The sequence below is a fragment of the Rhincodon typus genome, chromosome 30 (genome assembly GCF_021869965.1).
Source record: "Rhincodon typus isolate 14 chromosome 30, sRhiTyp1.1, whole genome shotgun sequence".
NCBI lineage: Eukaryota > Metazoa > Chordata > Chondrichthyes > Orectolobiformes > Rhincodontidae > Rhincodon > Rhincodon typus.
The window spans coordinates 9,838,460-9,854,095 of record NC_063361.1 but is presented as its reverse complement, the minus strand read 5'-3'; the positions used below and the strand labels follow the sequence as shown (position 1 = coordinate 9,854,095).

General features: G+C 37.2%; 1 protein-coding gene across 2 annotated transcripts in view; it reads left to right on the top strand.

Moving 5' to 3' along the window:
• The window catches only part of LOC109910503 (B-cell antigen receptor complex-associated protein beta chain-like), a 38,756-nt gene extending 26,915 nt beyond the window's left edge, over positions 1-11,841 (top strand). The window contains exons 4-6 of one of the 2 annotated variants that reach the window (XM_048614757.1): positions 3,642-3,757; positions 6,337-6,387; positions 10,422-11,841. In XM_048614757.1, coding sequence (XP_048470714.1) covers positions 3,642-3,757; positions 6,337-6,387; positions 10,422-10,517 — 263 coding nt within the window. In that variant the 3' untranslated portion in view covers positions 10,518-11,841. The remainder of the gene's footprint in view (positions 1-3,641; positions 3,758-6,336; positions 6,388-10,421) is intronic. The other variant, XM_020509696.2, reaches the window with a different exon arrangement.
• The last annotated feature ends 3,795 nt before the right edge of the window (positions 11,842-15,636 follow it).

Sequence of the window (15,636 nt, the reverse complement as noted above, 5' to 3'; positions counted from 1 at the left end):
GTCAGTTATCTCAGCTGCAAGACATCTCTGCAGGAGTTCCTCAGGGTAGTGTCCTAGACCTACCGTCTTCAGCTGCTTCATCAATGACCTTCCCTCCATCATAAGGTTAGAAGTGGGGATGTTCACCGATGATTGCATAATGTTCAGCACCATTTGCAACTCCTCAGATACTGACGCAGTCCATGTTCAAATGTAGCAAGCTCTGGACAATATACAGGCTTGGGCTGACAAGTGACAAGTAGCATTCGTGCCACGCAAATGCAAGACTATGACCATTGCCAATAAGAAACAATCTAACGATTGCCCCTTTACATTGAATGGTGTTACCATCACTGAATCCCTCACTATCAACATCCTGGAGGTTACCATTGACCAGAAACTTAACTGGACTCACCACATTAGCATAGTAGCTACAAGAGCAGGTAAGAGAGCAGGAATATTGAGGAGAGTAACTCACCTCCTGCTGACTCCTCAAAGTCTGTACATATCTCCAAGGCACAAGTCACGACTGTGGTGGAACACTCCCCACTTGCCTGGGTGACTGTGGCCCCAACAACACTCAAAAAGCTTTACACTATCCAAGACAAAGCAGACCGTTTTATTGGCATCACACCCACAAGCATTCACTCACTCCTCCACCGATGCTCAGTAGCAGCAGTGTGTACTATCTACAAGATGCACTGCAGAAATTCACCAAAGATCCTCAGACAGCACCTTCCAAACCCATGGCCATTCCGTCAAGAAGGACAAAGGCAGCAGATGCATTGGAACACCACCACCTTCAAGTTCCCCTCCAAGCCACTTACCATCCTGAGTTGAAAATATATTGCCATTCCTTCACAGTTGCTGGGTCAAAATCCTGGAATTCCCTCCCTGATAGCATTATGGGTTGACCTACAGCAAGTGGACTGCAGCAGTTCAAGAAGGCAACTCCTTACCACCTTCTCAACTGCAACTAGGGACAGGCAGTAAATGCTGGCCCAGCCAGCAAAACCTACATCCCACAAATGAACAAACAAAACTTTCCAAATACAAGATAATCAGACATAAATCCAAAATACAATTCCACAGAGATTTCTTTACCCTGAGAGTGTTAACAACATGAAACTCATTGGCACGTGAAATGTTTGACAGGAATTATGTCGGTACATTTAGGGGGAATCCGCACAGGTATTTGAGGGAGGAAGGATTAGAAGGACATGATGTCAGGGTCAGGTGGAGAAGGAGGGGAGGAGGCTTTCTGGAGCATAACGAACCAGTTGGGCTGAATTCACTGTTTCTGTACAGTGTATTCTGTGTAATTTCCTTCTCCCTTAAATGTTTTCTCCATTGCATATAGAAATACTTGAGGGATGCATCATTGTTCCCGTAACCCACTGATTCCCTCACTGCCACATGAAGCCTGATAGCAGTCTCTGGACCATTTAGCAAAACGCTCACCAGGATTTGAATGCTTCATCCATTGACAAGAAACTTATAAACAAAGAGTTTGTAAGGAAGACAATGCCAATGGCACAGAAATCCAGCACAGTCTTGATCTAGATTTCTGTGGTATTAACTGAAGGCTTGGCAGATTTAGAATTGACAGAACTGGAAAACATAACAAGGCAGCAATCACTTCTGCACTACAGATACAGTTATAAAGAGAATAAGTAGTAATAATGAATATGGAACTGAACTGAACATTTGGCAAGTGAACTAGTGGTGTAAACAGAATTGTCAGCACAGCTGGCACTGAAGCTACTGTTACAGCGCAGGATTTTCTGTATACAAGTAAAAATGCAAGGATTATGCTGAGAAAATGTAAACATGACTTATGGAAAGTTTAAGTGCATCATGCTGCAAAATGATAATGTACTTTTTTTTTACAAACTCCATTATAATGTAGTAAATCCATTGTCTGGCATCATGAAGAAAGAAATAACTTGCATTGACACAGCATCTTTCCTATTACTGAGATATCTCAAAGCACTTCACAGTTGAAGGTTTGTTTTGTTAAATATAGGGCAATTTGCGCACAGCAAGGCCAACAAATGGCTGAAAAGCCAGTTTAATCTGTTTCAGGTATAGTGACTAAGCTATAAATGCTAGTCAGGACTTTGCCCCAGTTCTAAATACACTGTCTGGCGGTTTCTTAATTTTAATATCTCATCCAAGAACCAGCTCCTGATGCACAATGAAAAGCAGATGGCAGCCATGATTGGATTTGTAATTGCCTTAAAGATTTGAGAAGGCAAAGAGCCAGCAGTTTCTTTGTGTGTACAAACGGCTAAAAATTATGTGCTATCATGAAATGGTTTTTAAATTTGCTTCATTTTCAACACTTTAATTCAGCTGTAAAGTAACGTGGTTCCTCGTAAGTCATTGCAGATGAATCAATTGCTGGTTTCCCATACACACCTCCCCAGCTTTGAAGACTGACATGCCATCTATGCTTGCATACAACCTCACCCTCATGGGCATTTGAAAACCAAGCTTCAGGAATATGATGTTCATATACTGGGGCAGCATGGTGGTTCAGTAGGGGTCGCACAGTGGTTTGCACTGCCACCTCACAGCAACAGGGACCCATGTTCAATTCCAGACTCAGATGACTGTGTGGAGTTTGCACATTCTCCCAGTGTCTGCATGGGTTTCCTCTGAAAGCTCTGCTTTCCTCCCAAAGTCCAAAAATGTGCAGGTTGGGTGGATTGGCCATGCTAAACTGCCCATGGTGTCCAAGGATGCATAGGTTAGGTGGATTAGCCATGGGAAATGCGGTGTTACAGGGATAGGATAGGGTAGGAAATGCTCTTCAGAGAGTCGGTGTGGACTTGTTGGGCCGAATGGCCTGTTTCCACACTGTAGAGATTCTGAAATATCCATTTGTGTCATTCCTCCATAATCTGTACAGAATTTACAGCAGAAAATAGAGAAAAATCCTTGAGTGGTGTATCTCAAAACATTTGATATCTAATTCCAGTCTCTCTTGATGTGCACAGTTATAATGTTGTCATTTTACCCTGCTACGTACTAGATGCTAGTTTAGCTTAAATATGAATTTATCACTTAATGACCTTGATGGTCTCCATGATGATATGTCAAAGGAGTTTCCATGGCAAAACCATAACCAAACAGAATCTACTTGCCTGGTCTGAGAATTAAGATTGATAGGCATCTCCATGCCTAACTAACTAATTAATTAACAGCTGCTTTCATGCTGTATAAAATGGTGTCCCTATGTTCAAGTTTGTTTTGATGAGTGCAATGCAGAAAAGCTTCAACTTCTTGTGTATTTTTAGCAATGTTTAAGCTCTGTACTACCAAGCAATTATGAAAATATAAATAAGTGTTGCAACCCACCCAGATTGACCATGAATTAATAATTGACAGCCATGTAACGATTGAAGAGAAAACCCAATAAATATACTGCGTAATGCAGTCCAGGTGAAGATGCAATGTAGTGAATCTATACTCTGGACTAAGCAACTTCTGGAGTATAGACATCATGGACACTCTAGCTATCATCATTCACTTATGAAACAGACAACAAGTCATTATTAAAATGGCTCAGAGTTGTTAAACACGATCACAACTTGATACAGTTAGATCGAAAAGCTGTTGTCTCTTGTAAAGTTCTGCTTTGTGTTTTTGCCATTCAGGAACCTTCGCTAAAGACGATCGAGATACTATGTACACAATGAAGGACATGTTGATTTTAATTCAAGGTATACTGCTGATCCTATGTCTCACGTTGCCAGGAATGTTATTTCTTAAAGTAAGTAAGCAGCAATTCATCCTCACAACTACTTAATATATTCTCCTGCAAATGTTGTAGACTGTTTGGGGTCACTGAGATTTTTGTCTTTCTTACTTGGGTGTTAAGGATTTGCTGCACAGTACGTAGGAAAGGATAGTCTTTTATGAAGGATCATCTAGAAAATCTTGCTTAATTTTCATAACAACAAACTGAAGTCTATTGAGTCTGCCATTCAATTCATGCTTGCTGTACATCTTAACTTCATCTACCAATGATGGTTTGAAACCATTGATAGCTTTCCCCATCAAAAGTCTAGCCATCTTAATTTTAACATCTTCAATTAATTCCCAATTTCAGTGCTTTTTGGGGAGACCATTCCAGATTTCCCTCATGTAAAGAAGCGTTTACTTAGCTCTGAAAACTCAAGCTCTAATTTTAACATCATTCCCTTGTTCTGGACCCTCCCATCAGAGAACATAGATTCTCTCTACCTATACGGTACAATTCAATACAGCACAGGAACAGGCCCTTCAACCCATCAACCCCATGTGAATTCTAATCCTTATTTAATAAAAGCAACTAGTGAGACCCAGTAAGGAAAACCAAGAGCTCATTGATGTTTTGTTTCTAGGCCATTCTTAACATTCAGGTATTGAACATGATAATTGACCTGCTCAGTGCAACATGAATAGATAATGTCTTAGTAATAAACAAAAGCAAAATACTACAGATGCTGGAAATCTGAAATAAAAACAGAAATTGCCAGAGAAACTCAAAAAGTGTGGCAGCATCTTCAACGAGAGAAATAGTTAACATTTTGAGTCCAATATGACTTCTTCAGATAACCACTTCTGAATTTCCTTTATCCTCCTTTTATCTGAAGAAGTCATGTCAGACTCTAAACATTGACTCTGTTTCTCTTTCTATAGATTATATCTTGTTTTTATAAACACATATTTTTGGGTTGAATAAAGCTCCCTTACATGATAGGACAGAATGAGTTATAGAGAATCAGTAACATGCTTTACAGCCCTCTCAATGTGAAATAGTCATTATTAGAAATGTAATTTTTTTCATTCATTTATGGGACATGGACATCACTGCTGGTCCAGCATTTCCTTACATATCTCTAGTTGCCCTTGAAAAGATAGTGGTGAGCTGCCTTCTTAAATTGCTGCAGTCCACAAAATAGGCTGTAGACTTGCTTTTACACTGTTGCAAGTCAAGGTCTACCCCTTTGACTGAAAGACCAAGACATGAAGTGTTCCCTGACTGAAATTTGATTTAAGCACCTAAAACAAATTTGATTTTTTTTATGCTCCTTTTTTCCCTGTTTTCTCCCATTCCCCTCTCCTGAATGTATTAGTTCCTTGCTGAGATGTGATTGGTTGTTAGACTATTGCTTTGTCCAGTCCAATACACAGGAGTGCATTTTGAGCAGAACATTCCTGGAAAGCATCAGGTATAATAACTGGCTGATTTATGTCTCCCTAACCTATGAATATTCAGGCAAGCTCCATATTGTAAATGTAATCAGCTATTTATTTTCTTAACCTTCAGATTCTGAAATCACCTGATTCAGAAAGGATTTATTTCCATTCCCCCACTAGCCTATACTGAGCAAATAAGTGCTCTGTCATTGTGCCAAACAACTTAAAGGACTACATTAGCCAAATTAAGTAGTAGGGTGTCAAAACTAGCCTCCATCCCTTGATAGCAGTAAGGAGAAGAGGGAGCCAGGGCAATTGCTCATTTGGAACTTGACTAACATCATCCAAATTAAACTTGAAGCTCTTGCCAGCAGGAGGAAGAGACTCTCATTCTTGTTATTTCTAGAGTAGTTTAACCTCATTGATGGAATCATTTGTCAATGCATAGTCCCAAAGGAGCTGATATACTTTCTTTTAAGATATGGATATTATGGAGGTGATTTATTTTTAAGTCAGCATGTGGAGTAGGGAGAGTATTGAATTAAGGGCGGGCCATTTAAGACTGAGAGAATTGTGAATCTTGGGGATGTCAATGCTTAATGATTGAGCATATTCAATACTGAAATCAATAGATTTCTGAACACTAATGACATCAAAGGATACAGATAATGCAGGATAGTTACATCAAGCTGAATATCAGCCATGATCTAAATGAATGATGAAGCATTGGGCTGAATGGTTTACTTGTGTTACTATGTCTCTGTGACTGTTACCTGAAGCCTGGTGCTAATGCCCAACATGTGCACCTATATTTTAATATTGGAGGACATTTACTTCGTGATGTTTCCCATACCATACTGTCATTATTAGTTAGCAGGAAATGACAAAGTATAATTTGACATGTTTGTCGATGTATAGCATCTCCATTGCAGCTGATATTTCAACACAACGTGAAACAAAATGTTCTTATAACTAATGATTTCAACATTTAAATGCTATTTAATTGCTCCATATAGTTTATTTAAGCAGTGTTTGCCAATCAAGTTCAGCTAATGGGCATTTCATTGCAGTGTGAATGCCAATATTTCTTATGGGCAAGGTTTAAAACAAATCAGTAAATGATAAAGAAAGAGGAGTTGCAAGTATAATCAATTTTATTTTTCACAGAACAATCGAACAAAGAAGACTGAAGAAATAGAGACATACCATATGTATGAGGTATGAAATAAATAAAGGGGAAAATTTTATTACTAACATTACACCAGCAGAAATGTAGACTTGATGTGTAAGATATTTGTATTGTTACAGATATTTTTAATTATCTTGATCCAGTTATGCCAGTTTCACAAAGTATCTGTGATGTGAAATTTGGTCTGGCTCGATCAGAATCAGCCAATAGAAATTGATGACTTGCCACAAATTGTGGAGATTGCAACATCATGTGGTTACATGCACAAATTTTGGATGAAGTGCCTTGCGCACTTACAATGCAGGTATATGTACTTGAGAGGTCTTAAACACCCACAATCATTCTGTAACTAAAGAAATAATGCACTCACATTCTGCTTCTCATCTTATTTTAGCAGCATAAGCACAACCAGGCACACATACACAAAAGCAAAATGCTGCAGACACTGGAAAACCGACACAAACGTAGAAACTGTTGGATATACTCAATAGGATTGGCAGCATCTGTGGAGAGAGGGTTAATAATTTCAGGTTATGATCTTTTCACCAGGTGAAATACACATACATGTCCCATGTGAATGAGTATAGAGGTTACATGCTTAGTAGTAGTATGAATAATTCAGGTTTTAAAATTTATTGATGAGCAATGAAATTTGGCACATTGGATTCCCAATCTGTGTTTGTATAGGCTATTTAAACATTCAGATGTTCTAAACATGTCACAGCAATGTTAGAGCACTGAATTTTTTAATTTTACCCTGAGTTTCAGGGCACAAGAGAATAAATACAAGATCAGCAACTCACAAAGTCCAGAAACATTACACTACACAACCCACTCTCTTAATCAGCATTAAAAGTGATATTAATATATGTTCCACCAAATTGCAAACTGAATTGTTTCTGATGCCAAATATTTATCAAGCAAAAGTTATTGTTGCTTTGGCTTTGCAAAGATTAGCATGTTTTATTCTGTTCCTGAATGGCTATGCTTTTGCTAATCAGAATATTGCACAATGAGATGTCTTAGCATTTTGAAAAATAGAGCCATAGAGATCTACAGCACAGAAAAAGCCTCTTCGGCTCAACACATCTGTGGTCAAAAACAACCACCTGACTATTCTAATCTCATTTTCCAGCACTTGGCCCTTAGCCTTGTATGTCATGGCACTGCAAGCATACATCTAAGTACTTCTTAAATGTTAGGATGGTTTCTGCCTCCACCACCCTTACTGGCAATGAGTTAGAGATTGTCAGCACCCTCTGGGTGAAAAGGGTCTTCCTCATATCTCTGCTAAACCTTCAGTCCCTTACCTTAAAACTATGCGTCATTGTCATTGATTCTTCCATCAAGGAGAAAGGTTTCTTCCTGTCCAACCCATCTACACTCATAATTTTATACATCTCAAACATGTTCCTTCTTAGTCTCGTCTGGTCTAAGGAAAACAACCTCAGACTGTCCAAACTCTCTTCGTAATCGGTAACGTTAAACATTACATTGCTCACATTCATGTTTTCTTGACATCAAAATAGATATATATCTACGTGTATGTACAAACATTTGGAATTTAGCACATGTGTCACAAAGTATCAGCCACACAGGGGAAGAAATTCAGGACCACTTGTTAATTTCCCATTTGATTGACTTCACTGAAACCGAGTGGAATGTGTAACTGCCAGCCAATGCAATACCACCTCAATGTGAATTTCTACCCTGCAACATCTGTGTTACACTTGTTACTGATTGCTTTAAATATTGTGCAACAAATCTCAAACAAACAAAAGGATTAACGAACACACCAATAGTATCAAAATGATCATTTCAAGTTTTTGTTTTTCTCGCTATGATAATCCGAACTCTTCTAAGTTGAAGAACTACAGTTGTACGTGATGGTTTTTGTCTGGTTTCGAAATGGGCACTTTTTGGGTGAGGAGGTGAAGATAATCACCCCACCACAGAGACACTGTTTGCTGGGGATGAATGTACTGTTTTAAATAATGCAATAAAACAAACTAACTAAATAAATGAGCAACAACGCTTTGAGGGATGTTTCCGACAATGGAAAATTACAACATGTTCAGATGGACAAGTGTAAATGAATTGTGCACATGAGCAGCCTATACAGGAAATCCCTCTGTGCAAAATGGAATTGCCCAGATGGAATTTCTGCCGAAAAATTCAAACTGTGGGGCTGAGGTTCCTGAGGAATGTTTTGAAACCTGGCGTCAATGTGAAAGTCTGAACGTGGGGCCGGATCAGACAAAAATCCATCACATGCTTGAGCTGTCATCATACCGTGAGTATCATTAGGGCATGTGTGCCACGTTCTTCAGACTCTGGTTGGCTTTGATCATAAGCAGGACATCTGAAGATCTGTTCCATCTTAGTTCTTCTGGCATCAACCTCCAATTTCTCCACCATCCAGCATGTCCATATCTCTGGTCACCCGACCAACCTGACCACCCACCTCACCTGCTAGGTGTACAAACCTGTATTGGTGAATGTGTAGATTCAGAAGCAGTGGCTCTCTGATGATGGCAGCTATTCCTGCTGAAAAGAGCTCCAGCATGAGGCAACCATGTTCTGTACTTGACCAGCTCCTGGTAAAAGACAGGCAATTCCTCTAAGGAGTCAGCTATCCCATGTCCATAACAGAAGCTGCCTGTTGCAATTGAGGCTGTGTACCTGGCAGAAAAAATATATCACCTGTGCACACCATCTAGGAAGGGGCTTGATGTAAAGATATCCATCCAAAGGCAGAAAACATTCCCGTGGATGGGAAGGCACACCAGTGCCTGACCAGCCTCCGTAAACAGGAAACTCAGTCCCTCAACAGTGACTCAGGATTGTTTTGTATCAGAAGTTTTATGGGCATCTTCTGGACCGGAAGTCTAGAATATTTCCTGTCTAGAATATAATCCTGTCCCCAGACTAGATTTATAAGCAACTGCCAATCAACTGACTTGTTCCTTTTCATAATACCAGTTAGTGTCCAATTGTCTTCCTGTAGTACTCATATAGTAGAATGAGATGTTATGGTTTTAAATAGCTAGGTCACATTAAACACAGTCAATTCAATACAGTAATCCATTATGTTGATGTTATAACACACAAAATCTTATATCCTTCAACTTACTACGAATATCAGCAAACATCTTGTTTACGATTTGTACTGTGCTTTTGAATTTTAAGCTTTTCAACTGTTTCAGATTTTTAATAAGCTTGCAGATATTATGTCATAATTGTTAATGCTGTACTGCAAGTTACATCACAGAAGATTATGGCTAGCACTGGCAGGTACATGAACTTTTAAATATAAGAGCTGATTTCCTCGTGGGGATTAACGTTCATAATGGTGCTTCAACCAGAGGTCTGTAGTGCTCATTTTCTGTCCATTCAAATGAACAAAGGGAAAATTTAACAGCAATAGACCAATCCATTGTGAGCTCCACTTTTCCAGTGAGAGCATCCAACTGGAGAATCATGACTAGAGTTGACATCAAAAGTGGTAGCACAAAAAAATTCAAGCCTGCCTGTCACAATATGTAACATCAGGGTAGGATTTCTGTTTGATACATTTCTTAATTATATTGTGTGTTTGTACTAAGTTCTTCCTTGCATCAAAGTTGTATAGATGACAATATAGTATAAGCAGACTGAGCTCTCTTATCCAACAGAGCTGATCTTAATTTCTCTCTGATCATCCAAAGCTAATTGATGTTACTGAGTTGTAATTACTCATACTCATCTTAAGTCTTGTAAATGATTTATGAGCTATTTAACTTAGTACTTTAATGGAACAATCTTTCATATATTTAAGAGAAACAGGCAACAAAATCTTTTTGTGTTGAATTATGGACAGCGTGGTGGTTTCGATGAGGCATAGCAAATGGGACTAGATAAACTTATTGATATTGCCGTAGCCCTTTAACATCACAAGAAACCCTTTAACGTTTTCTCTGGGGACATAGGTTAGACTTAACAGTCTAAGTTGAGGTGTTTATGTGGGTGTATTGGAAGTTGCTTACATTTCTTTTAAAACAAAATCTATTTTGTTTCATTTTAGGGTTTGGAAGTTATGCAGACAGCAATGTATGAAGATATTGGCAATATCAGACCAACAGATGCTAAATGGACAGTTGGCGAGCAACCTAAGGAATAAATTCCACAGTTATCTCATTGCTCATTTGCATTACAAACCCATAACAATGTTCCCATGAAGAATATTTTCAAAAAAATCCTATTACTGCTATAAGAATCAACTTGAAGCAAATGGTCAAGGTGGCTTACAGAAGTGATTTTTGGTTCCCAGTTGACACTTCAGTCAAGTCTAAATGTATGAGGCAGCAACATTAAAAGCCCTAACTTTTGCAGATCACCCATTGCCTATCCACAAGCATGTATAAACTGTTTTGTTTGCCTTTGTACTTTAACATTGGGAAGATTTAATTGAGTCTTAATTATGTGAAGAGGCTACTAAATGTTGGAGATATCTATTGCTGATTTGTAGGGAAATTGTCTGCACAATTTAATCGAGCGATTGATATATTTCATCAATTTAGAGCTGTTTACTAACCACATTACATGTAGCATAATGGATGGTCAGGAAAATTATTGATATGTGCACAGTTATTTGTAATTGGTGCGTATACCATCCAAAATAATGAAGGGTACAACACCAGTTAAAGGTTTTATCCTTTTGATAGCTCTTATTTTGTCAGCTGAGTGTAAAGTCATCTATTACATCAAGATGAGATAATGTGCATAATGGAGGAGACTACAGGTATTGGTAATAAGGGAAAATATCTTTCTTTTTCCAGAGATCAAAAATTAGGGAAAATTAACAATTAACCTGATATAATTTGTACAAATTTTCACCTGATGTGAGGCACGTTTATAAGGACTTTTTAAAGGGTTGATGTGATTCCATAGACAATATGGGACACTGAGTGGTTTGTCAAAGTCATCTTAAGCTGAAGACATTACTGAAAAAACACACTCCAACCACACAGCAATCTGTGCTTTTCTGTAAATTAAACAGCATTACAGGCTATACAGAGTTGTTTCTTTTCTGGTACTTTGTTGACTTCTAATTATTTTTCTATCACGTGGTCACAGATGTCAGTTTTTAGTGACAAAATCAAATGATTCATCCAATAATGATATGGTACGAACTGATTTTCATCAATGATGCTGGGATATGTTTTAAGGAAATTTGACCATGTATATATTGTACAAATAATTGATTGAGAATCTTGCTATTATTACTAACAATGTGCTAATTAAAAATATATGTATGCTTGAAATTAACAACATCTGTGTTCACCTCCATCCTTTAGAATTCAAGGGAAAAATGTAAATTCAGGGAGTTTGTTGAATTGTTCTGTACTTAGAATCTGTGATAACTTACCTGCTTTTAAGTTCTCTTCATCAAAGGGTATCTGTATGTAGCCTAATTATAAATGATTGAAAACCATTTCATGCTTTACTGTTTTTTCATTCTTATGAGCACTCAATAGGTGTGGACAAGAACATGAGGCTTATCAAGCCCACTCATTGCAGGCAGCAAGACAAATTCACACAGGGTTTACCCTTCTCTCACAATGCTTTAGAGATGACCTAGTGCATATTCCTTCTTACATTGTAGTTTACAAAATAATTAAAGGAAAGAAGCGTGATCCCACAAGCCAATCCTGTCTCAGAGATCTTATACACTCCAAACACTTCACACTAAAACATATAATTGCCTATTAAATACTAGATTATTTGTTTGAATTATTATTTTTAATAATTTGATGCATGAATCTATTAGTTGTGGATGAAAATAATGTTCTACTTATTATCCCTAAGTTCCTTCTTTGTTTCCTCTGGAATTTGAGTCCTTTATCACCGTAAACTATTTATTTGAATTTAATTTGCCAACAATTTTTAAACCTGCTGTTAGTTTGATGCTGTACATACCTCATCTTTTCAATAGATAAAAAGGATTTAAATAGCTAGAAAATTCCACCGTTTCTATTAAATAGAATTCCTTTATGTTTAATGTTTAAACGTTGCTTTCTAAGTTGAAGCATAGTTTTGCACCGTCAGACGGGGGTGGGGGGGGAGAAAAAGCAAATTAATGCAAATATTTTTTGCTTCCTATGAGGTAATTGTTAACATTTATCACCAAGTGATGATGTCACACTGCTGGCTGCTGCTTGCTAAAACGCACAGGGACAAAATAAAAACCAATGTAGGATTTTTTTTTACATTGGAAATTTTATCAAAACAGGTTTTCACAAGCAACTTAGCAGAAACAGAGGTTTTCTCTGTATTAATGGCTATCCTGTGAACTAGTGCAAGTGAAATAGTATAAAAATGCACCTAACTTCGCTGCCTTCAATGTAATTTCAGCCAGTAGGAGGCAGTGTTTCATCATGATCTGGTAGCATACACTCCAATGGCTTCTTTTAGTAAGTGCAAAACAATTGGCTTTCTTTGCATTATGATTTATCTATGTGTAGAGATATAGTGAAAGTAAACTGAAGTAGAAATTAATTATTCGTGTTAGTTATGTCCATTAAGTGGAAATCTGATAGGGATTGGAGTAATCCTTTTAAAGTGAAAATACTTTCTTATTGGAAATCTTTGCTAGATAACTAAAGCAGTTTCTTAAAAAAAGTAACCTTGCTGTTTATCCATTTTTGCAATCAACACAATGACGAATTGCCAAGGAATATCTGATCGACTTATTTTGGTTTACCAAATAACTTGAGTGTTTCAACAGGAACTTTAAAATTCAGTGGATTTCTCCTGTTATTGCACTGCTATCCTAGATTTTAAATAAATGGATATGCTGGCAAGAATGTGTAACCTGCATTTCTGTAACCTGCTATCAGATACAACCCGTGATGGGATGAGAGTATAAATTTTCCATTGACATAGTTTTTAATGATAACTTGAAGCTTGTAATTGATTTCCATTTGTATTGCTGCACAATTTTATGACCCCAGCTGATGGTAATACTGAAGAAGTCAGATCCGAAAGTGAAAGCTGGCTTGATTGACCATAATTTTTTTATTTTTGTTTCTGTTTACCATGGCGGTCAGTCACTGCACATATTTGCAGGAGGCAAGCAATTTATTTTTAACAAAAGAATATAAATTTTAAAAACAACAGGGATAAAATGTGGACAATATCACATTATACAGGAACTATTCAAATTATTAAAACTGTACAGTCTCTCAAACCTCATTGGAGATTCACCCTGTCTCCATGTTAAAGCTTCTTACTCAGCTGGAACAGCTTAAATCTGTTTCTGTTTGGCAAATTTCTGCTTTGCATTCATTCAATGTTATTTTGTTTAGTTATTGTATCTCCTTGAAACCCTTAAAATAAACAGCTAAGCTAGCTCACATATTAGTTAACATGGATTCCTAAAACTTATGTCTTCAACAGTCTTGTAGAATATTTTCTCTCTGACACCTTCACAGCCTTCTGCTTCTGGAACATACTTTCCAGTAACTTTATACATTTTTAAGGGCTTCAGTCCAGCCAAAATTGCTTGAACACAGCTACATTCCCTCTGCTATTATGAAGCACTGCTCTCTGAATGAATCTGCTTGTGGCCCTGCTCTTTCTCTCTGTTTCTCTGGGTCATAAAACTCAATTGGCAAACACCCTAGCAATATTTCCCCTGGTGGCTTGCTGATTATTTAGCTAAAATCCTATCCATTCTGGGAAATGTGGCTTTGAACTCTGGAATCAAAATGACTTTCTGACATTAAAAAACAAGTCATTTTCCCTCTCCTTTGGATCCCAATTTCCCAAATAACAAAAAAGTCTAAATCTTAAATTATACCACCCCAGAAAAATTGCATATCTATCTTTAAAAATATTTTAACTTCCTGTTGTAATTTCCTCCTATCACCATTACTATTTTACTAACATATTTCTTTTGGACAGTATAAATATATTTATATTAAATGGGGAAGGACTTTCCATATCAATCATATTCTACACAACTCTATTTGATCATGACATTTTTTTTCTTCATAACTTCTTGATAAAATTGTGTCATCTTCTTAATAAATGATTTCCAAATTGTATGCATGTAGCATTAAACTCCAATGAAACAATCCCAGACTTTTGTTATTAAATGTAAATGATAATAATCAATGCAAGTAAGTCTCTGAGGAGTCCAAAATGTTTTGGAGCCAATATCAAACTTTTTTCCAATTGTTGAATACGTTTGTTGGCACAAATTCAGTTATCCTTTAGAAAAGGAACTGACTGGCCATTTGATCCCCATGTTAGCCTCGTAATGAAACTGCGTCAACATTGACATCAGCTAGTTTAAATGGCATGGTTTAATTCTACTGAAACCAGTGTTAATGTCAACTTTCATGCTGTCAAAGGCACATTGACATTCTTCTATCCGTTCTAATTTCTTGACTTTCTTTAAGAAGCTTGTTAGTGGAGCTGAAGATCAGAACAAATTTCCAATAAAATCTACTCATGCGTCTCATTTTTGTCTTAGGCACAGGAAAATCCAAGATAGTCCATATTTTTGCCTCCCTGGATGATATGGCTTTGTAGTTTGATCCAAGTAAGTTACTTCCACTTAAGCAAATCCACTTTTTGCCAAGTTTATGCAAAAATTGGCCCCTTGATTGAATAATGTTCCAAGTTTTTTTGAACGTAATCAAATCATCAGTGTGTACAGGACAGTTCAATAAGCCTTCAATGGCCTTGTTGTTTAATTGCTTTAAACTTGCTCAAGCATTTTTCAATCCAAATTGCATGAGTTTACATTCATAAAGTTCATTTGGGGTCACAGTGGCTGAGAGGTCTTTGTACAAATGAATGGAATTTGCTGAATTTCCTTAAATCACTTTTTGCAACAATCCATGCTTGTCCAATCCTTCTAATACAGTACTCCAATGTTCCTGTGTTGATGTTGCAATAATCAATGCAATATCATTGTGATCCATATGGTTTCAACATTGTCACAAAATGTGAATTCCAGATATTATGACTTGGTTGAATAATGTAATTTTCTATCATGAGCTTGCTTTCTGCTCTCACTTCAGCAAAACTCTCTGGGATGAGTCTGTAAGGATGTTTCTTTATGGTAATGAAATTCTACATTAACTTCATGTAGGCAAAGATATTTTCCCCTATTTATTTATGCAATGGATTCCTAAGTCTGTATTAGCTTCTTAAGTCACCTCAAAATTTTTCTGGGAGAGAGTATAATATTTCATCACTTTCATATTATTCAATCTGATTACTGTGGG